Consider the following 27,728-nt stretch of genomic DNA (forward strand, 5'->3'; position numbering starts at 1 on the left):
GTTACGTTTACTTGATGACCATGGCTGAGCTGGCACCACATCTTTACCAATTTAAATGTTATTACTGTGACAGCCATTTATGTTGTTCAAATATGGGCCATCTTCCGTATTCTGGGCATGTTGTAGCGTTGTACTTCCAGCCTCCTCAGGAGGAGGTAGGATCATGAAACTGGTTTTGGGCAATGAACTGTGAAGAGTGACATCTATCACTTCTGGTCCAGAGCATGTAATCACACTTCCCTTTGCCAGAAGAACGAGCAATTTCAGTGACAGTGGGAATAAGAGGACAAGGGGGTTTGGAGCTATGTCTCCTTAGTCAACTGACAATGAACATTAAATGTGACCAAGAAATAAGCTTTGTTGTTTTAAGACGTTAAGATTTAGGGTTGTAACCACAGCGTAACCTATCCTGTCCTGATTGATACACTCCCCCACCTTCCATCCTAAATACTGCCACTGACTGGTCTGGTTTTATCACTCCCCTGTGCAAATAACTCATCTCTGTCAAAGAGTACAAGCCTTAGTCCATCATTCAAGGCTTTTTACTGTTGGCCTGAGCCTACGCTGAAAGCCTCAGCTCACCCACAGAGAAAATGGGCTTCCTAAGAATTCAGAGCATGGCCCAGTTTCTGCCTTTGGTCTGAAAATACTGTTTCTCCATTCCTCACATACACAACTTCATCCAGGTCTACCACTAATGAAGAATGGGTAGAACTACAAGTTCCTCTGCGGATTTCTGGGCAGCAATCACTGTGTTGACCCAAGTATTCACATCTTTTGTTAATGGCCAAGAATTTTTCCACATAGCTTCTTTCTAATTGGTCCTTCTTTCTGAAACAGCTATGAATTCTGCTGTTTTGTCCTTCTTGGCTTCTAATCTCTTCCATAGACTCATCTCCTCACCTCTGTGCTTATTCCAGGTAATTTCTCCACAACCTATCTTCCAGTTCACCAATTCTCTCTTTAGTTGAATCATCTGGGTTCTCTCCCAGGGCTACAGCCTTGTGTGCTGTTTTTCTACTCTGAATTTCCATTTCTTCTTCATTTTGGATCTCAGGGCATTCTTTGAAACCTTCTTGGATGCTCCAACTGGGCATTTATGGATGCTAACTTCATACCGGCAAGCATTTCTGGGTGCTTTAGAAAGGCTTTCACTTTATCTGATAAAAAGCCATAGTGCCACAAACAAAAATTCTAGTATCGTGTTTTGCACATACTTTTTATTTGTTGAATAAATGAATATTTGTCAATATGTACATAAACACATAGAGCGAGCACTACGATTTAGAGCAAGAATATCTGGGTTCTAATACGTGAAGCCGCTTCCCCACTGTGGGGGCTTAGGCGAAGAACTGCATCTGAGCTCAGTCTCCTCGACTATAAAACTAGACTATGAAGACCGTGCAACCCACCACACAGGTTTATTGCAAGGTTCATATGCAGAAACACATGAGAGTGCTATGATACAACGCAGAGCAATACAAGTATAAATATAACAAGTAACAGCAATGGAATTTCAAGTGTAGGAATCCTTTAATCACACCCTTGCATTATACCCATGAATCGATGGAGTCCACGAGAAAGTGACAAAGGGCTGACTGCCAATGAGAACGAATATGTCGTTCTTCCGGAGGTGGGGGGTGGGGCAGGAGGAGGAATTCTGCAATATTGTGGCACCTGTTCCTGCCATCAAGCACTTCCTCAACTTCATGAAGATGCCAGACCACCCCCCCCATCAAGAACTCTCTCACAGAAGCGCAAGGGCCAATGTCCCACGTTTATTTACATATGAAATGTGTTTAATACAGTTATGACGGACGTAGTGCGTAACACCTGACAGCAGCAAGACCTTCTGAGGAACCGAACGTCGACTACAGTATATCATGCAAATATCTATATATACACAAACGAGTTTCTTTTCTTAAAAAAAGAAAAAAAAAGTACAAAATGTGTTTAGGGGATAAATACAAGATATAAAATGCAAACGAAAACACACACACAAAAAAACCCAAAACGGAAAGATAGAACTCTCCCAGAGAACTATAAACGGAAGGGACAGGGGAGGAGCCCTGCTGTGTTTCGAGGCAGCAGAACCACTGATATTGAAGATGCTTATTCAAACGACCGAACTGGAGCCCGGTGGCTCAGTGCGTGACCGCCCGGCCCATCGCGCCCCGCCCCTGCTGCACTGACAGGTCGGCGGCGGAAGTAGAGCATCCCAACTCCAAGTACCGGGACGTCTGGCAGTAGCACCCAGAACAGGAAACGCCAACTCTTTAGACAGCAAAGGGTTATTAAGTCAACTGTGATTTTTTTTTCCTGTCAAGAGCCAGAGAAATACTTGATATATTTAGTTGTGTCTTTGTAAGAGTTAATAAATTACATGACAAAAAAATTCGACTATAGAAATCTATTGGTCTAACGACAGGTGTGTAAGTTTTTACAGTAGTCCAGCCCTTGGGCGACTTGACGACCTTGTGCTCTCTTGGCCGGCCTTGCAAAAATCCACCCAGAAGACCACCAGCCTCTGGCTCTTCCCTCGGGGATACCCTTCCTTCCCCATTCTACAGTGGAATTAAGGGAAATGTACGGTCCTTCCTGGAGTTCGGGCCGAAGTTTTGAATCCGCCGCTGTGAAGGGAAGCTACCTGCCGGGCTGGTTTCGACACCGTCTGGCGTGGCCTGGACACGCCAGGGGTGCGGTGATACATCAGAGGCGCACTGGCCGGCTCAGAGCAGGCACGTTGAGGGTAGTGCTAAGACACTTGAAAGTCCCTAGTGTTTTTGAGACCCACGATACCTACAATTTATGTAGTTTAATTCTAAAAATTAAAAACACTAAAAAAGGCCTTATTTTAGCCTGGAGTTAGTTACCCCGTTCAAATTGGTTAACATACAAAATGGTTTATTTGAATTCAGGAACTGCCCCTGTTACTAAGAACTCTGTTTTAAAAGAAAACAGTACAAAAAGAAAAATTCTAACCCAGAAAAGAATAAAGGAAAAAAAAAACACCAAAAAACCAAAAAAAAGGGAAAAAAAAAAAAAGACCTCAAAACATCTTCCACTAAATACTGATACAAACATGTAACAAAGAGTATAAAAAAGTTATTCATTTAAATATATACAAACTCTTTTAAACTCAAATACTGTTTTAATACTTATCGAGGATGTACACGACCAGGTGAGGAAGGACACTCGGAGAGAATATATTGCAACAGCCTAGACAGTACTGTTAACTCTATTATACTGCAAACTTTCTGTAACAAAAATGTCTCTTTTCTTCCAATGTGGACAGGGATCTTCCTTACGGAAGGGCTGTGGCTATTTCTCGGCCGAACTCACTCTTTTGGACTTGATGAAGGCCATGCCGTGTGTCCGCATGTGAGCATTTAAGGCAGCTTCAGTTTCGAACGTTTTCGCGCACACTTTGCACTTCCGGTCGGACACGGCGCCATCGGGCGACTCGTCCTCGGGGCTCGGCTTGTTCTCCTGCTGGTTCTCCTCCCCGGCCCCGTTCTGCTTGGACACGGGCTGCGGCTCCTTCAGCTTGTGCACGATGAACAGGTGCCTGGACAGGGACACGTGCGACGTGTAGCAGAGGCCGCACTCCCGGCACTGGTAGGACGAGCCGTCCGACTTGTGCTGCGGGATGTGCTCGTGGAACTGCAGGAGGTTTTCGGTGGTGAAGCCGCACACGGCACATTTGTGAACCTTGAAAACGTTGATCTTGAGCTTTTTCAGTGGCTGGGTAATTGCCCCTCTGGGAGGTCTGAACTCTAAAACTGGTTCTTCCAACTTCCGCTTGGGGCTGGGAACCTTGAAGAGAAGAATAAAGGGGACGACACGAGTGAAAATCGCTCCACCCCCCGGGGGATCCACGACCGGTTCTCCGGCGGACTGTGGGATTCAGGATTTGGGGCTTCCTACAGCTGCGTGTCTACCTACCCCCCACACACCCCTGCTCCCCTGGGGCTCCTGCCTCTCATGTGCTGCACACACAGGACCCGAGCTCCTACATTCCCAGGCATCACGGCCGCTGTGGGGCCCCACAGAGGACAAATGAGTCCCTGCCCCCCCCGAATGCGGGCTCTGACACAGCGGGACTGAAAACCACAAGCCAGGAGATCGGCCGTCGGTCAGACCCCAGGAGGACAGAGCAGGCCATGGAATGGGGCTGGGACGAGACGGGGGTTTGGGAGGCTCCCCGGTACCATCAGGAATGGCCCAGGGACCGTAACACTCCAACAGAGGCCTGCTGTGGGGAGGGCCGGGGGCCGGGCCCGGGAAGCCGAGGCAACAGCCAAGCCAGCAGGTGGTGCGGAGAGGAGGCAGGGGCTGGGCAGAGAAATGCCAGGGTATGGCCTTCTCTGGGACTGGCACGGAAGGTGCTGGAAGGCCCAGCTGGTCCAGTTCCCGAGCTCCCCCAAACACTCACTCCCCTTTGTCACACGGCTCACCTGCCAGCCATGCTTTTCTCCTTCCCTTCTGGCTTTCTAACTCTGATCCCTCACGCTTCCAGCTCTCCGAAAGAGGGACACTCCCTCCTCCCTGCTCGGTGGCCCATCTTTTCGGCCCGATGACGGGGCACCACTCACACACAGCCTCGGCCTGAAGCTGCCCTTGCACAGAGGTTCTGTAATTCTGGCCCAACCCCCTCCCCCTAACCCCATCCGTCGAGGGGAAAAGATTACAATTCAATGCGGCTCCGGTCCGGCTTGTACTCTGACTCGGCTTTACTCGACGATTAACGCAGAGGCTGTCTCCCAGGTACATCCCAGACCAAGGCCAGTGCCAAAGACAGCAGATCTCCCTACACGTCTGCCGGACGGCTCCCTCCTCGAATAGCACTTGGCACACACACCCCTGATACGCAGGCTAACATATACACAGTTGTCTGAGTCAAGTTCGCTACCCACTGACCTAAAGACAAGGCTAATCTGTGACTTTCTTTCTTACTATGACAAAGTGAAACGAAGAATCTCTTCACTTTTCTTAGGTACCTTTCACAACCGACACACTGCCAACAAGATAGAACCTAGCTTCCTACGTTCCCTCCGGCTAAGAGACCGTTTACGTGAGTCCACACAAAATTCTGTAACGTATATACGCAAGGAGATCCCTAAAGCTCTTTCTGGAAAGAGACAGAAGAAACTTAACAGCTCGTAGAGCAAGATGAAAGATCAGAATGGGTGTGTGGGGAGATGACCTATTATGTTATACCTCCATGCATAGGCTCGGGTTTCAAAAAATTTAAAGTGAACAGCATGAATGGAAAAAGCAAGTCAACACAACGTCACTGTAAAGAGAACATCTGCAATGTTTGACCTTGGCATCTTCTTTTATTTCTGTTTCCTCCTCATTGGTGGCTTCTGTCATTTCTTTCCAGTCAGGATCCTTAATACCGTGCATGAGCTGGATATGTTTCTCCAGCATCAACCGTTTCGTAAAGGTGCGCCTGGAGTCTGGGCAGTGCCTGTGGAGCAAAGACAAGGAGGTCACCTGCCTGCCGGAAAGTCACCCACGCTGAAGAGTCCGCTCACCGAGGAAAGACCTCCACCAGCCAATGGAACGCTCCGTGGGGTCAAGATCATCTGCATGGACACCACTGGTCCGAAAGGAAATAGCGATTTCACTGTGACTCGGTGTCCAATTTGTGAGAAAAGTTTTTGCAGCCTTTGTAAAAGGCTTTCTGTCGCTTTTCTGTGTTCTCATGGGACCGGCCTAATTCGGTTCAGATAAAGTATTTCCTGTCTAGGTTTGGCTGAGGTAGTACTTAATTTATAATTCCAGAGGGCTTTAATTTTGAAGTAGAGAATATCAAATTTCAAAAGTTTTCTTTACAATGACTCAGTGTTCTCTCAGAATTTATGTCTTAAGACATACTTTAATGTGAAAAAAGTCCCTCGCTGATTCCTTCATGTGGATGTTAAGGATTCCTGCCCAAGCTGCCGTAACAAAGAGAAGACAGGGTGTCTAGCCCTGTCACATTCCTCACCAAGACACAAACACGGTGTCACAGGGCTCAAACTCATGGGTTCATTCAGTAGGCTAAAAAGTAGGCAACTCAATGATATCCAAAATGGGTCACTCTTTTAAGTTTTCACTCCCCTTTGTGTGGGAGAAAAAAACCCAAACCTATAGATTATGACTAGTTTTTTCCTTTAGAAGGTAGGAAGTCACCATTTTCTTAATGAATGGACAAAAAGAGACAAAGTTAATGGCCATGGTGACTACAGATGCTGTAAGGCACACAAGAAGGAAACTGCTTCGGTGAACGGGTGTGCACAGCACCTTGGGCCCTTACGCAGAATCAAAAGGCTTCTGGACATTCTGTAATGACTGGCCCCACACCCTGATGATCTCGTGTTCGAGGCCCGCTCCTGGGACAGCCTCGGGAACCGGCACCAACACCACAGAATAAAGGAAATCCGCCAGACAATCCAAGCACCTCGCGGCCTCACAGTGACTCCCACGAGAAAGACATAAACCTCTCTGAGGAAGGACAAAGCCACGCCAGAGCCCCTTTCCACCTTCCTCTCGGCCAGGGCTTCCTGGTAAATTCTCCGACCCTTGCAATGCGGTCTCACATGCGCAGGCCTTGGTCACGGGATGCTCTCACCTCACCAAAATCACTCCCAGCTTCAATCTCACCGAAGGCGGGTCGGTGTCCCAGTCTCCCTACCCAAGAAACCTCCCCTAGCTAACTGAGAACGGTGAAGTCCCGGAGCCCACAGCCAACCTCCGCGAGCGTCCCGAGCCACATGATACCCTGTGCCCGGTCATGTCACACGCGCCACGTGGCCACACGGCTTCTGTGTCCGTCAGTCCTCTCTTTTAGGAGAAGTTATACCAATTCACTCGAGGCACACTCTGGCTGAGCAGGTGCTAAACTTTTCCACTAAGGATACAACAAGTTCTGATTCTCACATACAAGGAAAGAGCTTGTGGAGGTGCAGAGCGGCTCTACCGTCCACTCAGTGTTCTGGTCCACTCAATTCCTGGAATTTGGTCTCTTCGCCAAAAGCGTGTGCTGAGAAAAGGCTGCCCTTCACAAGGGAAGAGGCCAGCCTCGTACTGACTCCACGACCGGGCGCTATCAGAGTCCGCTGTGAACCAACCAACCAGACGACCAACATGCCAGTGACTGCTGGCAGCTCCCTGGGCCTCTCATGACCAAAAAGCATCTCATTCGAATGTGTGCCTGCAAATCAACCACTTCTCCAAGATGCTCAGGTGTAGGAGATGTACAGCTCTGGACAACAAAGCTGTATATCCCCAGGAGCATACGGGATAGGCAAGAGGCTACTCCTGTTTATTTGACTTTTTTTTAAGTGTTACAACCCAGTCAAGAAACTGTATGTCAAAACAAGAGAATACGGAAATCTATAAACTACAGCAGAGAAATGGAAAGTTAACGGCAACATATGAACGTTTCCGCTTTGTTAATTTCCCTGCACTTCCCACGTTAGAAATCACGACTTACGAGCAGGTGTAAACTTTCCTGATGCCTTTGTGCTTGATCCGATTGTGACGGCACAGGCTGTGTGAGGAGCTGAAAGATTTGTCACACTGGCGGCAAGGGTGTTTTTTCATTTGCTTCAGTAGGAGAAAAAGAGATACAGGGTCACTTAAGGGAACAAACCCCGAATCGCCTTAAAAATTAAGAATGCTTTCATAATAGTTCAAGTTACAATAAGCAATACCGTTCAAGCAATACAACGACAACACAAAAAGATTCTTCTTAAAATGTAATAAAAAGGAGGGCCAAGGCTGGGGTAACCACGCAGGGGCTAAGTAATTTCTAGAGAATGAGAGAAATGTTACCTTAAGAGTAAAATATTACATTTTTTTCTCAAAACGCTTACAATGTTGATTCAGCAGAAACCCCTGCATTTTTGAAAACATCACGTTATCTTTGCAAAAGAGACATGTTATTTTTACCATATCATATAGTAGACATTATATGAAAGCAGAACACTTCAATAAATACCAGATAAAAACCATTAATTTGCTACAGATCCAGAAAGAATGTTAATTCATCCATTGCGCCACTTTCAATTAAATCTCTAGCTGATTTTCAACATCGTGAGTCCCCGCCCACCTCACCGATGAACGATTCCTACCATAAGAGAAGAGTTTTCCAAAAGGTCTCTTGAATAATACCATTTAGTTATTCCAAGAACACAAGAATGTGAAACCACTTCATACAAGCCACCACTAGTGTCTCCGGCGTGTGTGTGCACGTGTGCAAGGCCGAGTGTGCACAGGGGCCGAGGGACAGTGAGAGGGCCAGAGAAAGATCTCAAGAGATACAAAAGTCAAAGTGAAAAGCGACTTTGGCTATGATGATACTTGTGTTAATTCAAAAGATTCTCATGAGGAAACTCTGAAGCAAAATTAGGCAGCTTAACCCTAAAACACATTCTTTGGGTACCGTCCGCACTGCAGCCTGGAATCAACCAATGTGGTTTCACGAGGAAATCAGATCAAGAAGTAACTGCCAGCCTCATGAATGGAGCATCTGGCAGGAGCCTCCTGGACAATCAGGCTAAAGAATGATGAACAAGGTCTCGTGTGAAATAATGCCACTATTTTTGACAATAAGAAGAGGGAAGCAGCAAATGCGGGCTAAGTGATTAAAGAAGTGATAAATATTTTTATTTTCTTTTTAAGATTTTATTTATTTATTTGACAGACAGAGATCACAAGTAGGCAGAGAGGCAGGCAGAGAGAGAGAGAGAGAGGAAGAAGCAGGCTTCCCGCTGAGCAGAGAGCCTGATGCGGGGCTTGATCCCAGGACCCTGAGATCATGATCTGAGCTGAAGGCAGAGGCTTTAACCCACTGAGCCATCCAGGTGCCCCATGATAAATATTTTTAAACAATGTTTTTACACCCATCACGTGATAAATATGCCCTTACTCAAACTGGTAAGCCAACCTATCTATTTAAGTGCTGGAGCTTGGCTCTGGTGACCCAGGAATGGGCTGCTGCCTTCTCTCTACTGCTCACAAGTCAAACCGTGTCGTGTGATCCTGGGGAAGTTTCTCCACAAACATCCAATCCCCGAACTTAGAGTTGGGGATTGCCCCAGTTCCTTCCTCAGAGGGTGCTGGGAAAGCGGGGAGGGGTAGGGAATGAAAGAGAGAGCACAGTCCTTGGGCCACAGAGAAATCCTCATTAAGTATTCTTTTGTGAATAAGGATAAAGTTACATATCCACTTTCATTTTAAAAGTGGAAACTACTGTCTTTTAAATGAAACACATTGGTGTGTAAATGCTCAAAAACCTAGACAGAGGGGAAGTCTCTTCTCCATGCTGAAGAGTCCTGCCACTGCTTTGATCGTTTTCCTAAGCGTGTGATCTGGGATATTATGAGAATAATCTCGGGGCGGCGGGGAGGATGGGAAACAAAGGAATAACCAGCTAAATCCCTCTGAGCCACACTCAGGTTCTTCAGAATAGAGTTTTAAGGGGCGGCTGCGTGGCTCAGTGGGTTAAGCTTTTGCCTTTAGCTCAGGTCATGATCCTGGGGTCCTGGGATCGAGCCCCACATGGGGCTCTCTGCTCAGCAGGGAGCCTGCTTCCCCCACCCCGCCCCGCCTCTCTGCCTACTTGTGATCTCGCTGTCAAATTAAAAAAAAAAAAATCTTAAAAAAAAATTTTTTTTTAAAGAAAAGAGTTTTAAGAACAGTCAAGCATGAGTAGTCCTGTGTTTCAAAAAAGGTACTGAAATATCTATTGATATCTAATTCCTGCAGAATTTTTTATCTATAAGATGGACAATGTTAAGATCCTGGAAGAGTTAAAACACAAGACATTTTTCTAAAAATAAGACAGTTATAGCAAATAACCATAAAGTAAGTGGAGAGCGGACATACAGCTTTCCAACCATCCAACAGGGCAAGAGGCCTCGGAGGAATGCAAATGGATTCTCCATTAAGATGAAGGGTTTGAAATTCCATTTCCTGTTATGGTGTCATGATATTAATATCAAATCAAAATTTTAATAGAGAAATATCAGTCAAGAAGTCCTCAGTAGGTAACACATTAAATGAAAGCAGCTTAGCTAAATCAGTAATTACTATTTTCAAAAAGAGTTGACAATGTGTGAGATACTCTTGTTCTCCAACATCTTTATGAAAAAAAAAAAAAAAAGCAGAAACGAGCCATGCAATCCCCAAACAATGGAGCAGGGTTTCAAAATCAGTGGTGACAAGAAAATCACAGGCTTAAACACCAGTCTCCAGATCAGACTGCCACATTCCCATTACCTAAGAAAACAAATTACTTCCTTCTTTGTTAAATTTTAAATACTAACTTATTCAAAGGTGCTGTATCTAATTTATTTTCCTAACTTCTACCTCTTCAGTATTACAATACTGAAGCCACTTTCTGACACAGAAAGCAATTTTATCAACCAAACAAAAATGGGGGAAAAACAACTGTATTGGAAAAGCACAGTCTATCGTCACTCGGTTTTCAAGACTGATAAGGTCATTTGCCTCCTCCAGTTCCAGTAGTACGAGCGGATTTTGAGGGAACCAGGGCCCTGAGTGGGCTTCCGGCAGTCAGGTTTTCCTACTCAATTATGAGTTATTTTGTTTTTAGGTAGAACTCTCTGAGGAAGCAGTGGAAGCACAGCTGGGAGAGTCTGAACATTTTTTAAACTTTAAATACCAAATAAAACAAACACTTGGGTACCTTTCCTAATCGTTCTCCCTAACCTCCGATTGTTGACTCTTCTGCCTTCACATTCTTTAGGAAAGAAAGCATCAGCTCTTCTTAGCATTTGCTTTCCAAGGGCCCTCACTCTGGGCTCAAGTTCTGAGCTCTAGGATTTACAACACCTCTGCAAGCCATTCTTTCTGGGTAGTACTTGGTGAATGTGTTTGAAATGTCATGGGCTCACACACCGGACACTTCCCATTCTGATAGCTAGTCCCTCCTTGTGTCTTGGCTTGAAGCCCTCTTTCTGTTTCAGGAGACTCTCAAGAAGGGAGAGACGTTCCGCTGGCCAGACATGCACTTGGCCTTGTTCTGCGATTCCTGTTTCCAAGAGGTTATCGGCCTCCCAATGACTCAAAGAGCTTCCTCAACTCCAATCAGACATCCAACCCCACCTCCCCACCCCACCCCCCACAGATTCAGGACGAAAGGGAGCAGAATGATTCCCAAGCCATGATGACAACACACCCTCCAGCTCTATCCTAAACACTTCCTACGAAAAAGGAAAACCCCAACCACCTGTATAAACTTCAGCCTATCACAGCAGTAATCCCACTGGACAGAACTCCTAAAACCGTGGGCCCTTCTTCACTTGGAAATCTAGTCTACAGATAACACCCGCACGCCTTATGGTCAGTTCACATGTATCATGGGTCATTTGCACGACACAAAATCAAGCAAGAAAAACCACATGGCTTCCGGCAAAAATGAAGTTGGGGCGTAACACTCAAACCCTGTCAAGTGACACACCTAGTAAAAATGGCAGAGCACGGACTCAAGCAGGATGCCTGGGAAAGGCGCACCGGGGGTTGCGGCTTGCTGGGCTTTTGTGAAGCGGAGGAAGGAGGATTACCAGAGATAGGAGGGTCGGAGGGAAGGCGTAACCTGGGGTGAGCACCAGTGTGACTCCATGGGGAGAGGAAGTCGCTGACCGCAGTCTGAGGTGAGCGCATGCGTGTTTTGTGTATTCCTACGCGACTCCGTTCCACGGTTTTCTGCGCTCACCTAGTGTTTCTCAAGGGTGATATCACACATGTGCAAACTGAAAATTTATGTTAGGCTCCAAATGTTCCTCCCTGAGAGATCAAATGCATGAGAGGATCTGCTCCCAACAGAAGCGCTACAGCAGGACAGGCAGTGTAGACAGGTTCTTTGGGGCAGCACTGCGTGTGATGGGGAAAGACGGGAAAAAATCTGGCTCCACCGAGGGAGAGCTGGTTAAATGAATTATATGCACACCGACTGCTACATTCTTGCCTTGCAGCTGTGGAAAAGAATGGCAGATCCTGATGCACTATAAAACATACACTACATGGAGAAGCAGCTGGTGCGGAAAATCAGATTCGTGAGCTGCGATCTGCGTGGTAAAGAAATAAAAACAAGAACAGGTATGCATCTCTGAGGATACCTGCACAGAGACGCTTCAAGATACATAAGACACTTGGCGCTGGTGGGTGGCAAGGGTAGGAATGAGGCTTTTTGCCCGATGCCTTCATATTGTTTAGATTGTGGGAAAATGTGAATATAGCCCGTAGCAAAAAGTTGTTCTTCTGTTGCCTCAGAAAAAAAGAAAAATTCAGCCAGATGTACTGAGGTATAACTTATACAATGTAAAACCCACGGTTTTTCACGTATGATTCTAGAAATGTCGACAAATAGATACAAAGTTGACAGAACAGTTGCATCAGCCCTAAAATTCCCATGTGCCCCTTTACAGCTCTGGGCACCCACTGCTGTGTCTTCTTTCCTCTCCCTCGTTTTGTCTCCTCCCTTCGTCCCGCGGATGGAAGCATGTACTCTAGCGCCTGGTTCCTGGAGTCCGGCTCCTTTCCGGGCAGAACACGTGCAATCCAGCCGGGCCGCTGGGCGCATGCGCAGCCCGTCCCTTCCCACCCCGGGGGCCGCGCCACCGCCACCGCCACACGCTCTCCGTTTATCTGCTCCCCCACTGAGTGACATCTAGGTTGTTCCCAGCTTTTGGGACTTAGAAATTAAAGCCCCTGCAAGCGGGCACGTACAGGGTTTGGCATCAACATATGCCCTTATTTCTCCCTGGGAGTGAGATGACTGAGCGCCAGGGTGGAATAAGCAGGAAACTGTCCACCGTTTCCCAGAACGGCCGCCCCTGCCAGCTGCTCTGCCGCCCTCCCCGTGGCGGTCCCGCAGGGCAGCCGGGAGGGCCTCCCTGTGCGGTCACGTGCGTTTCCCTGAGAGAGTGTGAAGGTAAGACTTTCAGTGGACAAGACAACCTACTTATACAGTGTCCCTCTCCCTCCGAGGAAACACCTGGAACTCCACGAGTTTCTGGTTTTCCGTTTCTATTTCAGGAGGCATCTCGGTGCGGAGCGAGCGCCTGGAAAACCCAAGCCGTAAATCGCTCATCTCTGTACCCCTGGCATTCCGCACACAGAAGGTGCTCCGCGAATGTTTGCCGTGTGAATCAGTCAAGGAAAGAATAACTGAAAACACAGTTATCTACTGGAAAAATATAAGCAGGTTCTAGAAAGTAACCTAGAGGAGCACATTTCGGGTCTCGCGCTGGACACACGGCCAGCACGGCTTGTTGCCCGAGGCCGGGGCAGACCTGCCCAAGTCGGAGTTCTGGTAAGAGCCGGTGGACAAACCAAGCTACTGAAGACAGAGGCGAGAGGGGTCAGAGGGCAGGGAGAATCCAGACAGGAAGGAAGGACAAGTCTTCCTGCAGGACTGGAGAGAAGGCGCCCTCTGCAGACAAGTGTACTGCTTGCTGTGGCCAGGGGGGTGGGGGCAAAGGGACTGGGGGAAGGAACTCCTGCCCCAGCTTCCATTTCGTTTTTCCTTTGTAAAGATTTTATGTATTTATTTATTTATTTGAGAGAGAGAGAGAGAGCACAAGCAGGAGGAGTGCAAGGGGGAGAAGCAGACTCCAGCCGAGCAGGGAGCCCAACATGGGGCTTGATCCCGGAACCCCGGGATCCTGACCTGAGCCCAAGGCACACGCTTAATGGGCTGAGCCACCCAGGCGCCTCCCGGCAGCTTCCATTTCAAAGAGAAGTATATATGGTGCATCCAGGTAACCCAGTCTTCCTTTTTTTCCCTTATTGTTGCTAATTATAAAAATTACACTTATTGGAAAATAGATGAGAGAATAGACTGCCTCGAATGTCACTGACTGTCAATCTCCAGCTATATCTTCTTCCCGTTTCTCTTCCAAATCCACATTCATGTGCATTTAAGAGTCTATGTTATACATCTTAACATGTATATTAATGTATTAATGTACATGTATTGTAACATGATTTTTTTCACACACAGCTACACATATTTTGACATTTCTGTGTTTTTCTTAACACAACATAGTATTCTGTTGTATAAAAGGGCCACAACTTATTTAACTATCTCTCATTAATGATTTAGGTTGTTTCGAATCTTCAGTAATTATGGGCAAAAATTTCTGTTGTCAACCAACTACTTCTGTGATAGGAATTTCTGAAAGTCTTTCTAGTCTAGAAACCATGAAAAATGTCAAGGCTCGACACTTCTTGCCAAACTGTCCTCAAAAAGGAACCCCCTATTGCTGTAAGTCAGGGCTTATTTGCCAAAATTCTCACCATTCGACTCTACCAAAATGGCAGATAAAAGACTGTACTGCACTTTGTTTTGTTTTTCCTTAAGACCTGGACGTCTAGATGCTGGACATCTATCTAGACATTCCCGAGCCACTTATCTTTCTCTAGTGAACCAGTGAGGAGGCTATCTGTGACAATCCAGGGGACAGAAGAAGTGCTGTGGGTTTGGAAAGTCAAGGTGATGACAAGTGATTCGATTCGGTGTATATCACAAAGGTAGGTCTGTGGACGGGCTGACGGTGGATGACAAAGGAGAGAGAGAAGGGTGTCAAGCAGAACAGTTACCAGTTACTGACCAGGAAAGTAGGAGAGAAGCAGGTTTAGGGAAGGAGAGGAATCAAGAATTACATTTTGGATACATTGAATTTAAGAAGCCCATTGGAGATCTAAGCAGAGACACTAACTAAGTGGTTAGATTCAAGTACGCAACTCAGGGGAGCGGTCCAGGCCACAGACAACTCTGTGAGCTGGCTGACTGTGGATGGCATTTAAAGTCATGGGCCGGGATGAGCGGTTTCTGAGAATAAAGGGCACATCAATATTTACAGGCTGGAAAGAGGAGAAAGACCCAAAAAAGCTACCGGTGAGGCAGGATGAGAACCCAGAGGCCTAGCTAGCAGAGAAAGCATTTCATTCAGAAGGACCTAGCCGACAACCACTTCAACTCAAACGACAGCACTGAGAAAGCCAACACCCCCGGGCCCAAGTCCCTCGACCTACAGAACTAGTCGAGGAGTTTCTGTGGGGGCAGTAACAGGGTCGCCTCAGCGGGAGGCGGGTGGGGAGCACAGGGATTCAGAGCCATCTCAGGGATGTGGGCTGTAAAGCGGAGCAGAGGGAAAAGGTGACAGGCGAATGGGTCGGGAAGGCCGTTCAGTCAGGGTAAGAGGCACCATGGCAAACCTTAGGATTTTAAGAATCTGGGAAAAAGTGAAGATGCAGGGGACAGTGGACAAGTGTGGTGGTGAAGCCCTCCAGTGGCCCGAGAAGGGGCTGGAGGGAGCGCACAGGCAGAGGGATGGGCCTCACGGGGCCACAGAGTCACCCTTGTAACCGCAGAGGGCAGGATGAAGGGGTTTTCATCACCTGTCTCTCCTTGGGTGTGAGAAAAAATCCAAACTTCTTGGCTTTCCTTTCTTTTTTTTTTTTAATTTTAATTTTTTAAAGGTTTTATTTATTTGACAGAGAGACGTGGTAAGAGAAGGAACACAAGCAGTGGGAGAGGGAGAAGCAGGCTTCCCGAGAAGCAGAGAGCCCGATGGGGGGCTCGATCCCAGGACCCTGGAATCATGACCTGAGCCGAAGGTAGACAATTAACCCACTGAGCCACCCAGGCGCCCCACTTGTTGGCTTTCAAGACCGTCCACAATCTAATCCTCTGCGCACCACTCCTGACTGCATCTCCTAGAACTTCGTAAATGCTGCATTGAAAGCCACTCAAATCACATCTTCTGAAGACAATGGCGCCTTCCTCCCTTGCCCTTCAAAGACAGCCTTCCTTCTCCTCAAGACCTACTCCAACCTTTGGCCCCTTCGGCCAGCTCTCCTCTTCTTTGTACCTTCAGGGGCAGATGTCTTTGGACTTGCCTACCTCGCCAATCCCAACCTCGACCATAGCCTTCCAGGGCATCACACTCTGGAACGACTTCTCAGCCATCACTTAGGATGTCGTGGGGGGCTGGGCCACACCCCTCCTCCGCTCTTACACTGGGTGAATTCCTCCCAAGCATCCACCAGGTACATAGCAAGATAGTATTTCTTTCTTTCTTTTTTTTTTTTAAGATTTTATTTATGTATGTTAGAGAGGCAGAGAGAGACAGCATGAGCAGGGGGAGGAGCAGCAGGCAGAGGAGGAAGCAGGCTTCCCACTGAGAAAGGAGCCCAACACGGGACTCGATCCCACGACCCTGGGATCATGACCTGAGCCGAAGGCAGACACCTAACTGACTGAGCCACCCAGGTGTCTTGCAAGGTAGTGTTTCTTCTGTGAAGCCTTCCCGGGCATCCCCTAGCCCCGGCCAATTCACCAAGAAACAGTGATGCTCAAACCCCTGCTTCCGTGGGCCTCAGAGGCGACTCTAATCCTTCTTGTCCACGTATCACATGCAACTTTAATTTTTAATTTCACTCCGTCTTCCTCCGACCTCTTTTAAGCCTGTGCTGTATTTTATCACTTGCTCTGGTCAGAGCCTCAGAAAGCCTGAGCAGAAAGCTGAACGGGAAGCCCCTTTCCCTTAGTTTTAACTACAGTCCACCCTGTGATTCCTCTAAGGCCCACACTAGCGGCAGCTTTAAAAATATTTATGCTTTTTTATACCCAGCTGTAAGCATCTGTAGGACAAGAACTATTATCATTTCTTCTTTAGCATAACAAATGCTGTGCAACTTGGTAAATATTTATAGAATTTTTAAAAAAAGGATACACACAGAAGAACAAACATGATGAAAGCTAAACATTCCCAAAGTACGAAGGAATGGCCTGTCTAAATAGTTTCAGAATAGTGCCTCGTCCCTGTAATATGCAAGTGCCCAGATAAAGCAAGGACTGAAAAAGAGAAACTGTATAGATTGATAACCTGAACAGGCCAAAAAAAAATCTAGAGTCTACTACGTCTCCCATAAAATAAACGAGCTTTTCTATAGAATAGAAATGTACTAAGATTGCATATTAATTACAACCCAAGAAACTTGCTTTTTAAAAAAGAAATTCACTGGGGCGCCTGGGTGGCTCAGTGGGTTAAGCCGCTGCCTTCGGCTCAGGTCATGATCTCAGAGTCCTGGGATCGAGTCCCACATTGGGCTCTCTGCTCAGCAGGGAGCCTGCTTCCTCCTCTCTCTCTGCCTGCCTCTCTGCCTACTTGTGATCTCTCTCTGTCAAATAAATAAATAAAATCTTAAAAAATAAATAAATAAATAAAATAAATAAAATAAAAAATAAAAAAGAAATTCACTAAAGAAGTATGTAACATCCTCAGTGTATGTATTACATGAATAAAAGTATAATTTTCACTGAGAGATCCTGAAACTTTTCACCAGGTTATATATAAAAGAAATAATGCTTCATAGAGATTTCCCTGTCTTCATCGATTCATTTTAGATCCAAATATCGTCAGTGTGTGCCCCCAAAACTGGGCCCTCACTTTCCATTTATAAGATACCACCTACAGTTATAGAGGATAAGTTGTTGGGTTGTTTTTTTTTAAGACTTTATTTATTTGACAGAGACAGTGAGAGAGGGAACACAAGCAGGGGGAGTGGGAGAGGGAGTAGCAGGCCTCCTGCTGAGCAGGGAGCCCAATGGCAAACCCTAAACGACTGAGCCACCCAGGCACCCCGAGGAGAAGTTCTAAGCCGCAAACCGGCTTATCCAAGCCACCCACACTGTCCTAGAGAAATGTTTTTTTACATAGGCAGGTAGCCTTCCCCTAAGTGTGGAATACTGTAGGTCGTAAATTCTAAAGTCCTCACTGTGAATTTAATGTCTAGGACACAAGCGAGATCTTCCGGTCTCACTACATCCCAGAATATACAAATAAATGGGTAGTGAGCTGAGCACAGCATAGGAAACTCAGACTACATATGTCTGAAATCATCAAGAAAAACAATCTCTTGAGTACTGAACCATCCAAGTTTCTACAAATTGGAACGGAGTGGTTTTGGGGAAATATTTAAACACAGAGTATAAATTTAGACCAGAGGTTGGCAGACGTTTTCTGTAAAGGGCCAGACAGTAAATATTTTAAGCTTCGCAGGCCATAAAGTCTGTTGCAACTACTCAACTGTGCCTTGCAGTTCAAAAGCAGCCACAATGATACATAAATGAGTGGGTGTGGCTGTGTTCCAATAAATTATTTACAAAATGGGTGGCCAGCCTGTGAACCATAGTTTGAGAACCCTGATTTAGACCATGGTCTTACACTCTTGGAGAAAACAGAGCCAAGTCTCAAGTCAGAACCAAATCTAGTTAACAGAGTAGGTGATCAATCCAGGAAAAAAACAAGCTGGAATGCTAAGTAAGAAGGGTTTGTTTTTCCTACGGCATGCTCAGGCTATGTCCTGGGGACCGCCAGGATCACAGTACTGTCTCTAGGTCACTGAGGCCACGGCGGCCATAGCTAGTTGCTATGCTCGCTTAAAAACAACAACAAACAAGGGGCGTCTGGGTGGCTCAGGCAGTTAAGCATCCGGCTCCTGATGTCAGCTCAGGTCACGATCTCAGGCAGGAGAGATAGAGCCCCGTGTCGGGCTTGCACTGGGTGTGGTGCCTGCTTCCGATTCTCTTTCCCTCTGCCCCCCTCCCCCAGCTTGCACAGGCTTGTGCACACGCTCTCATTAAATATATAAAGCTTTAAAATAACAATAAAGGGGGCGCCTGGGTGGCTCAGTGGGTTAGGCCGCTGCCTTCGGCTCAGGTCATGATTTCAGGGTCCTGGGATCGAGGCCCGCATCGGGCTCTCTGCTCAGCAGGGAGCCTGCTTCCCTCTCTCTCTCTCTCTGCCTGCCTCTCCATCTACTTGTGATTTCTCTCTGTCAAATAAATAAATAAAATCTTAAAAAAAAAAAAAATAAATAAAATAAAATAAAATAAAATAACAATAAGGGGCACTTGGGTGGCTCAGTGGGTTAATCCTCTACCTCTGACTCAGGTCATGATCCCAGAGTCCTGGGATCGAGCCCCACATCAGGCTCTCTGCTCAGCAGGGAGCCTGCTTCCTCCTCTCTCTCTGCCTGCTTCTCTGCCTACTGTGATTTCTGTTTGTCAAATAAATAAATAAAATCTTTTAAATAAATAAAATCTTTAAAAATAAAATAAGTAAAAACATAAAACAACAACAAACGAAACCAAAACCAGTCTTCTAACTTTCTGGTTGCAGGACTAGGCGGTATGTGGATGACGTCGTACAACCAAGAAAGGAAAACCCAGAGCCGTGACTGAGGCCGAGTAATGAAAAGCCAAACCCAGAGCAGACAGGAAAGAAACGTGTCCCACGGCAGTCTCTGTGCCCGGAGTCACATCAGACCCTGGGGCCGGGGGCAAGGGGGACGCCAAGCGAATGACAGACACTCTGACAGGCTGCCAGGATCGTGGCGCCGGAACTCCACAATGCCTGCTGGGGTGTCGCGGGGTCACCACGGGTACGTGTCAGCCCGGGGCCTCTGCTTCTACCACAAGGGACCAGTGGGGACATGCAGTGGAGCTCTGGGGCTCCCGTGTACAGACCCAAACAGACCCCGTGTCCCTTCCCTGTCAGCAGACTCACTCGCCTCCACGCTCCTACACCCACTTCACTAAAGGTCCTCCCCAAGCCGCCCTGCTATTTCCCATCCTTCCCACTCACAATGAAAGAAACAGCAGCGACAGCGCCATGGGCTGTGCGTGGCTACATTTCACTGACTCTAGGACATTCGGACTCAAAGGCCACATGAGTACGAGAAAACCTTTGCTGCCAGCTTCTTCTGGGTCTGGTCCAGCTTCGCTCCCCATCTTCTCAGCCTCTGTTTCCTCAAATACATGCGTATAGATGGGGGACACATTATTTCTCTATTGTCTCTGTTCTCAGAGAATCCAGTCCTTAAGAGGGACCACAAGAAAGAATACAGTGGGTTTCGGTGGTTTTTTTGCCCTTTTGATTTAAAAAGCAACCTGAGTAGGAAAAAAGTCACTGTGAACGATATGTCCCCTCCAATCACTGTTACAAAAGTATAAATATTATTACAGAATAAAGATACTAAAACATAGTGTCTGAAGACTAGAGTTGGCTCCCTCTGCAATCATTTATTTCCACAAATCAGAAGACAAAAGAAACTAGACATCCCTCTTCCAGATAATCACTGGTTTTTATCCGATCATCTGTTAGACGTCTGTAAATACGCTCAACAAGCAGGCACAGAGATCCCACGAGCTACGACTAAAACCCACTGACTCCAGGCCTCGGGCACACGCTAACCCTCCTGGCTGTCTGGTGAAACGTACTGATGAGGTCCCGCGGCCTGGCACCATCGACTGCTCAGGCTGAAGGTCCCAGACTGCGTGACCCTGCAGCATCCCTGCTTGGTGCTGCTTTCCAACCTTACAATTCCTCGGCTCTGAAGGGCTCTGAAGAGAAAAGGCCTCTGTGCACACAGAGTCCCACTTTCTCCCCTGACGGCCCTTCCAAAGGCGTCCATACAGCAGTGCGGGCAGTGGACACAGGAAAAGCCACGGGGCTTGCTGAATTAATGAATTATGGAATCAAGCAGCAGAATCTTCTTCCTTGCTCATCTCCCCTGGGGCACTGGCTCTTCTTCTGCCAAATAAGATCTGTTCTCACCCCTAACCTGGAGACCCCACACTCCAACCTGGAGACCCCACACTCCAACCTTGAGGTGGAGGGAGGGGCTGCTGGGTTCTAGCCATTGCGGCACAAGTTAAAGTCTGAAAACGGCGACAGTCCTTCTGGGTCTCAAGTCTTCCTGTCTACTAACTGAACTGAGTGGGGTTTCGTGAGCTCTCAGTTACCTTCTAGAGCCATTTTAGGGTCCCTTAGAAGTCAATAATGGCTAGAATGGCTTTTCTTTCTTTCACCACCCCCCACTTAACGGTATGCAGAAATTGTTTTCTGCTTGCTCAGGGCTTGGAAGAAGTATCAACTTAGACACAGAATCCTATGCTAAATTCTTTTCTTTTCTTTTTTAAGATCGTATTTATTTGACAGTGACAGAGACAGCAGAGAAGGAACACAAGCAGGGGGAGTGGGAGAGGGAAAAGCAGGCTTCCCGCTGAGCAGGGAGCCCACGCGGAGCTCAATCCCAGAACCTTGGGATCATGACCTGAACTAAAGCAGATGCTTAATGACTGAGCCACCCAGGCGCCCCTCCTACGCTAAATTCTTAAAATCTAAAAATCTGGTCTGCCACTTGGATTTAGGGATGTACTTTCCGAAAGAAATTACAAATCCATGCTGCAATCCTGGACAGGAACATAAGTCTCCCCACATAATACAGCAGATCCAAACATCGTACCAATGTTCTAAAGCCTAATGACCATGTTCAGCACTGATTGGACGGAGAAACCTAACCCCAGAGCAGATGTGGGAACTTCAAGTCTGGGAGGAAACCACTCTCCTCCCCGAGCCCCATGGGCACAGGAAGGGGCAGAGCTTTGACAGATAAGAGGAAGGGCTGTGGCGGCCATCAGTCTGGGGCGGTGGAAGCAGACAGAATGGAAACTGCTCCGTCTGTGGCAGAGGGAATTAAGCCTCTGGCTGCAGGCGATCTTTTCCATGAGAAAGCTTCTTAAGCCAGCAGGGCCTGGTACCGAGCTCCCAGCACCTGAAGCAGACAAGTCAAGAATAGTCTTTCTCCTGTTCAGCAGCAGCACCCGCCTAGCCTCCAGGGAGCTTTAACTGCCTTAGCCTCTAGTGATAAACAGGAAAAGCCCGAGGCATCCTCCTCAGACTCCCAAATGAGAGAGATCAGGCCTTGCGGGCAAGGTCCCACAGTGGCCCAGCTGTCCGTAAACATCTCCGTGGTGGTGGGCAGCACCCAGCTCGAACCAGCAGCTGCTTGCGCGCCTTGCTGGGGGCGGGCTTTTGAGAAGAGCACCGTGGGCGCCCTACTTCAAGTGCAAAGGTACAACGTGGTCTCTGTAGCGCCGGTGACTGGGCCACACTGAGGGTCACAACAGCCTAAATAACCAGCACACCACTGCAGGCCCCCTGTGCGCTTTCATTCATTCCACAGTACGACGGGCTCCTCCTTTTACGCACTGGGAGTGCCCTGCCCTCAAGGAGATCACAGAGGGTCAAAGGCAGAACACAATGAAGACCGGATTTCCACGTTGACCTGGACTGCAGCAGTCACAGGTACATGGAGAAATAGAAAGGGGCCAAGTAGGCTCGGCCACTTCTACCAGCTGCGACTAGCTGAATCCGGTCTACGCGAGCACACCACGCAACGAGTCCAGGAAGAAAGGTGCACGTTGAGGGCCCTCGGGCAGCTCTCTATGGCTGGAACCACAAGGAGAGGCACAGCGGAGCAGGTGTGGAGAAGGTGCACGTGACAAGGGCACTGCACTCCACCTTAAACACACACAGGGAGGGGCCCCGCAGGACACACAGACTTGTATTGTACTCTGAAGAGATCAGACCCGCAGCTGGGGGGGGGGGTCTACCCAGCTGGGTGGAGGTCTACCCGCGAGCTCTGTTACCAGCTCCCGGGCTCTGATCACAGGGCAGTTGGACCCTCCAACGGGGCCCCCAGCAGCTCCGGCTCAGGCCCCACCAGTGCCTAAATCCTAACAGACTTCCAGAGGCAAGCCCACGGGTCCGGTTACTGGGGCTCAAAACATTTACACACTGGCCTACCACTCTGTATATTAATTTTATTGTACATCCCCAGATTTGGGGTTTTACACTTAACACCCAACAGGGTGTGTGGTAACATGCCCTGTCCCACAGTGTAATCAGAAAACATGCGCAGCGCGGCAGTAAGAGAAGTTAACAGAGAAGGCGGGTCTTTTTCTTAGACTACATAACTAGGTGTATGCAAATAAGTACTTGCAGTCTTCACCCTTGTTTGGAGAAACCTCCGGTGATTTTATAGAAAAATGCCTCCTGGGGTGCCTGGGTGGCTCAGTGGGTTAAAGCCTCTGCCTTTGGCTCGGGTCGTGATCTCAGGGTCCTGGGATCGAGCCCCGCATCGGGCTCTCCACTCAGCGGGGAGCCTGCTTCCTTCTCTCTTTCTGCCTGCCTGTGATCTCTCTCTGTCAAATAAATAAATAAAATTAAAAAAAAAAAAATGCCTCCTAAAGTGGCTATAACAGACCCCTGACCACATACAGACATTTCACCCTAAAAGCAAATCTTCCTAAGACTCCAAAAAACAAACAAACAAAAAAAAGCATCTATTCTGGCCAAAACCAAAATTTGGAATAATATACTCTTATTTGAGTCACATTTTCTAAATAACTTATTAATCTTTCTCAAAGGCATTTTATTTTTCTTCATTTTCTGTCCCTCATGGAATCGTCAGTAAATTTCAGACATGGAAATGAGTCGCCCACTTGTCATTTCATCTTTGAATTCAGAGTGCCACATCTCCTAGTTCCTTCTCTGCATCTCTGACTTCGCCTCCTTTCCATCTGAAGTGGGCGCAATGGGCCCCTGAGCACCCCAGGTCATTCGGCAGCCACAGTACAGGTGTGATCAACACTGCTTGCCCTTCCCTCCCCTTCGGTGCACACAGGACCACACACTTCACCTGGGGCTGGTCACATGACTCCTTCTGACCAATGACGCACTGCGTGTCACATCCAGAATAAGGGCGTGTAAGGACCGGACGGATTCTCCAGTCCGTACCCCCCCACACCCCCGGCCCTACAATGACCCCTATGTGGAGAGGGCGGGACTGAAAGAAACCACCTTGATCACTGAGTCATCAGTGGAAGGACAGCTGCCCCACTGAAGTGCCAAAACTCACAGCAAACTACATGTGCAAGAATAAACTTCCTGCAAAAATCAGTGAACTCTAGGGGATTTTACTGCCACACAGGATAAATGGGGGGGGGGGGGACTCTCAAAGGGCAGACTTCTTATTTATTTATTTGACAGGCAGAGACCACAAGTAGGCAGAGAGCCAGGCAGAGGGGGGCGGAGGGGAAGCAGGCTCCCCGCCGAGCAGAGAGCCCCACACAGGGCTCAATCCCAGAACCCCGAGATCATGATCAGAGCCAAAGACAGAGGCTTTAATCCACTGAGCCACCCAGGTGCACCCTCAAAGGGCAGACTTCTAAGAAATGCAGCTCTTCAGGTTCCATCCCAAACCTACTGGATCAGAAACCACTGGGGTGCAGCCCAGCAACCAGCCTTTTAATAAAATCTTTTTTGAAAAAAAGTTCCATAATGATCTCTTAATGTGTAGGGCAGCAGATAACCAAATGGCTATAAACAATTATCACAGATCAGCCTGTAATTTTCTAGATCCGGACAAGTACAGGCAACTTTCACTTTTTAACTTGCTATCAGGTTACCTAAGTGCAGACTGTGTGATCTGACCTCATGTTATCTCATTGAGGGGATCCTAATTTGAGGTTCCTAGAAGACCCCTAAAGCAATCAATAAAGAATGTCAGGCGGTGCATGAGCCCCTAAAATTGTACATAGAATTCTGTGTATTTGTACATTTATCTGGGGAAGGACTCACGGCTGGGACGAGACCGTCAGGATAATGATACTGACGAGCTCATCTTCCTGTTTTTGTATCTGAGAGCAGGGACACAGGGAAGATCAGAGGATTTCTGTGATCAAAACTATTTAATGTCCAAACCTAGACGCAACTGACACCAATTCCCCTTTCCAAATGGGCAACATCACAAACCATGGAAGCTACAATAGCAGATTTAGAACTTGTCCTCAAAGAGCACTGTAATTTAAAAAGGCAGCTACAACCTGCCCATAACAAAACAATAATATCAGCTTTAGAAAGTGATTGATTTTATTCTTTCTCTGTACTGAAGTTCAGTTAAGAATCGTTTCTAAATGTGGCTGCTTTGGGGTGTGCAGGAGGCCCAGCTAGTTAAGCCTCCAACTCTTGGTTTCAGCTCAGATCACGATCTTCCCCTCACGGGATGGAGCCCCAGGTCGGGCTCGTCACTCAGCATGGGGTCTTCCTTGTCCCTCTCTCTCTGCTTCACACTCTCTTTCAAATAAGTAAATAAAATCTTAGATAATCAATCAATCCAATCAGACTGCTTTAACTACTCTTTTTTAAATGGCTAAAATAATAATGTGGCAAATTGTTCTTAAATTATTACATCTCTGTAGATTTTTATGGATTATCTGCCCCCACTTTTTAAAAATTTATTTGACTTAATATCTAATTACAACAAATTACTTAAAAAAATTTTTAAAAACCACTGGAAGTGGATAGTGCATGTGTACTAGTAAAAAATATATATATACATACATTACTGAAATAAAGAAACTAGCTACTAAAAATAAATAACTAGCATAGCTGGAACCATGGTTTTGAACCCTGAAGACAAACCTCCTGAAGATCTTTGTTTTGATGTGGAACTCCATACAATATTTTTAGTAAAAAATTTTTTGAATAGGAATTGAGTAGAGAGAAAAAAAAAATCAGAAACAATTATTGAGACCAAAAGAGGCCATCTTGAAAAAGCAGCAGTGAATTACCCAGACAGGAGTTTTTAATTTATGCCAAGTAGGCTTACTCCTATCACAAAACCTTTTCTCCAAAATAACTGTATTAGCAGCAGTAACACTAAAGCAAACCGCTGTGGTTGGTAGAATGTGCTCACATTATTCTCAAAATTATATATACACACACATTTATTTTTTTAGGCATGATTACAGTATTAAAATGAAGTATCCCTTCATAGTGCTCTGGGTCAGAACATTTACGTAATGGTATTTCACTGGGTAATCTGATGAAATCAGATCTTTCCAGTAATTTCTCACCTGGTGGAAATAAAAAATTATGCTCTCCTGGGACATTTAGCCAGATACCATTTTCAAATCCCTCATCATTTCATATTTATGTCTCACCTTAAATCCAAAAGGACTGGAGGCCACTGATCACCTCACAGCAGTTCCTTCTAAGTTCCTTCTAGACACACGACACTGTGCGGTCCCTAAATATGTGATGACTCCCATTTTAAAGAAAAGAAATTAAGTCTAATGGGGGATAAGATGTCGTCCAAGTCAGCACTCATTCTTGATCCATTAATTCGAGAATTATCTACCGGCGTGCTGTGGGCTAGGGACAGAAGGCCCCCAGTTGCTCCGGATGGGAACTGAAGAGGAAGAAAGCATGAAGCAGCTACTGGGAGAAAGCGGTAAGAGGCAGCCTTCGCAGAGGGATGAGTCAGGGTAAGGGAAGCCGGGGCTGCCCTGGAAACACGTAGGGGAAGGGGCCGAGGAAGGCTTTCCAGATGGGGTGAGATCGAAGCTGAGACCCAAAGGACTAAGAGCAGTCAGCACCAGGGCAGCACACTGCTGTAAAGCCCCAGAGACGAACGGGCGAACAGTGTCTCAGGCAGGTGGGGCAGGGGCCCCAGGGTGGCTCAGCTGGTTAAGCATCTGCCTTTGGCTCGGGTCACGATCCCGGGACCCTGGGATGCAGCGCCGCGTCCGAAGCAAGTCTGCTTCTCCCTCTCCCTCTGCCCCTCTGCCGGCTCACATGCTCGCGTGCGTGCTCTCTCTCAAGTAAGTAAGTAAATGAAATCTTTTTAAAAAATAAATGAAGCAGGCAGGAGCAGTCTCATTTGTCTAGTGCACCCTACGTGAGACTGGGGAGATTGGAGAGACCCGGGGAGCCACCGGGCAGCTGAGGCCAGTGGGAACGCACTTCAGGGAGGCCTCTCTGAAGCCAGAGTGGCCTGAACAAAGATGGAAGGAAGTGTCAAGCCAGATTGGACACCAGGCCTTGGGCAGCAGAAGCCGCGGACCGGGGGCAAGCCTGGGTTCCCCATCGGGCAGACCAAGAGCGCCTGTGAATTGTCCAAGAAGCTGAAAGAGCTGAGAAAGTGGTTGGATTGGGGGACTGGAATGCAGGCAAGAAACCACAGCTGGTTTCTTCTTTCTGAGACAGAGATGTGGGAGTTATCTGCACATATATACAGGAAGTGAAGTCACGAGAGTAACCGAAATTTCCCCACAAGAGAGAGAGGGGGGACTGTTTTCCAGGACAGACACCTGATGGGCACTCCAGCAACCATGAGAAAACCCAGGAGGGAGAGCAGTATTCAAACTTAGGGTAGAAGATGCTTTTAGGAAGACCTGCCAATCATGCGAAATACTGCAGGGGTGAGGGCAGGGGAGGGTCAGGCTTCAGCCAAGGTAAAGACGAACCTTGTCCAGTTGCCTTGACAATAAGGAAGGTGGGTGTGGTGAGCTGACACCCACAGGTGACCAAGGGCGGGGGTGGGGGACAGGAGTGGAAAAGTGAAGCTGGCAAGGTGCCTTCATGGCCATCAGAAAGAAGAGAGAAAAGGGCAGAAGGCAGGAGATTTGAAGCGTGGGGTTAAATGAATATTTGGACAGGAGGGAAGAAGAACAGAACGGGAACAGAGACGAGGAGTCTGTAGGTGGGCTGTCCGGGAGTGCAGGGTTCCAGGCTGGTTCACATGGTAGAACTTGGTCCCTGGTTTCTGACGCACGGTCAGGCCTCCATTCATTTCACTGGTTTGTATGAAGACGTTTCTTTCCTTCCCTTCCCCACCTCCCTTCAGCTCTCTCCAGAGGACGAGGGAGCAGCATGGACACTGCAATCTAATCTATCTGCCTCCTTCCAGAAGGCGGCATCTCAGCTTCTTCAAAGCTAATCCCAAAATCCCACTAAGCCTAACACTTCCTCTGGATGAACGAACGGCTGCCTCCAGTGGAAACAGACGCG

General features: G+C 47.4%; 1 protein-coding gene across 19 annotated transcripts in view; it reads right to left on the minus strand.

The window, feature by feature from the left end:
- Positions 1-1,762: 1,762 nt before the first annotated feature.
- ZNF532 (zinc finger protein 532) overlaps positions 1,763-27,728 on the minus strand; it is a 105,521-nt gene continuing 79,555 nt past the window's right edge. For 14 of the 19 annotated variants that reach the window (XM_082699451.1, XM_082699462.1, XM_082699458.1 and 11 more), the window contains 3 exons: positions 7,484-7,596; positions 5,326-5,473; positions 1,763-3,816 (listed from right to left, as the gene is read on the minus strand). In XM_082699451.1, the coding sequence (XP_082555577.1) occupies positions 3,322-3,816; positions 5,326-5,473; positions 7,484-7,596 (756 nt within the window). In that variant the 3' untranslated portion in view covers positions 1,763-3,321. The remainder of the gene's footprint in view (positions 3,817-5,325; positions 5,474-7,483; positions 7,597-27,728) is intronic. The other 5 variants (XM_082699452.1, XM_082699455.1, XM_082699450.1 and 2 more) reach the window with 1 other exon arrangement.

Source organism: Mustela nivalis (genome assembly GCF_964662115.1).
Source record: "Mustela nivalis genome assembly, chromosome: 14".
Taxonomy (NCBI): domain Eukaryota; kingdom Metazoa; phylum Chordata; class Mammalia; order Carnivora; family Mustelidae; genus Mustela; species Mustela nivalis.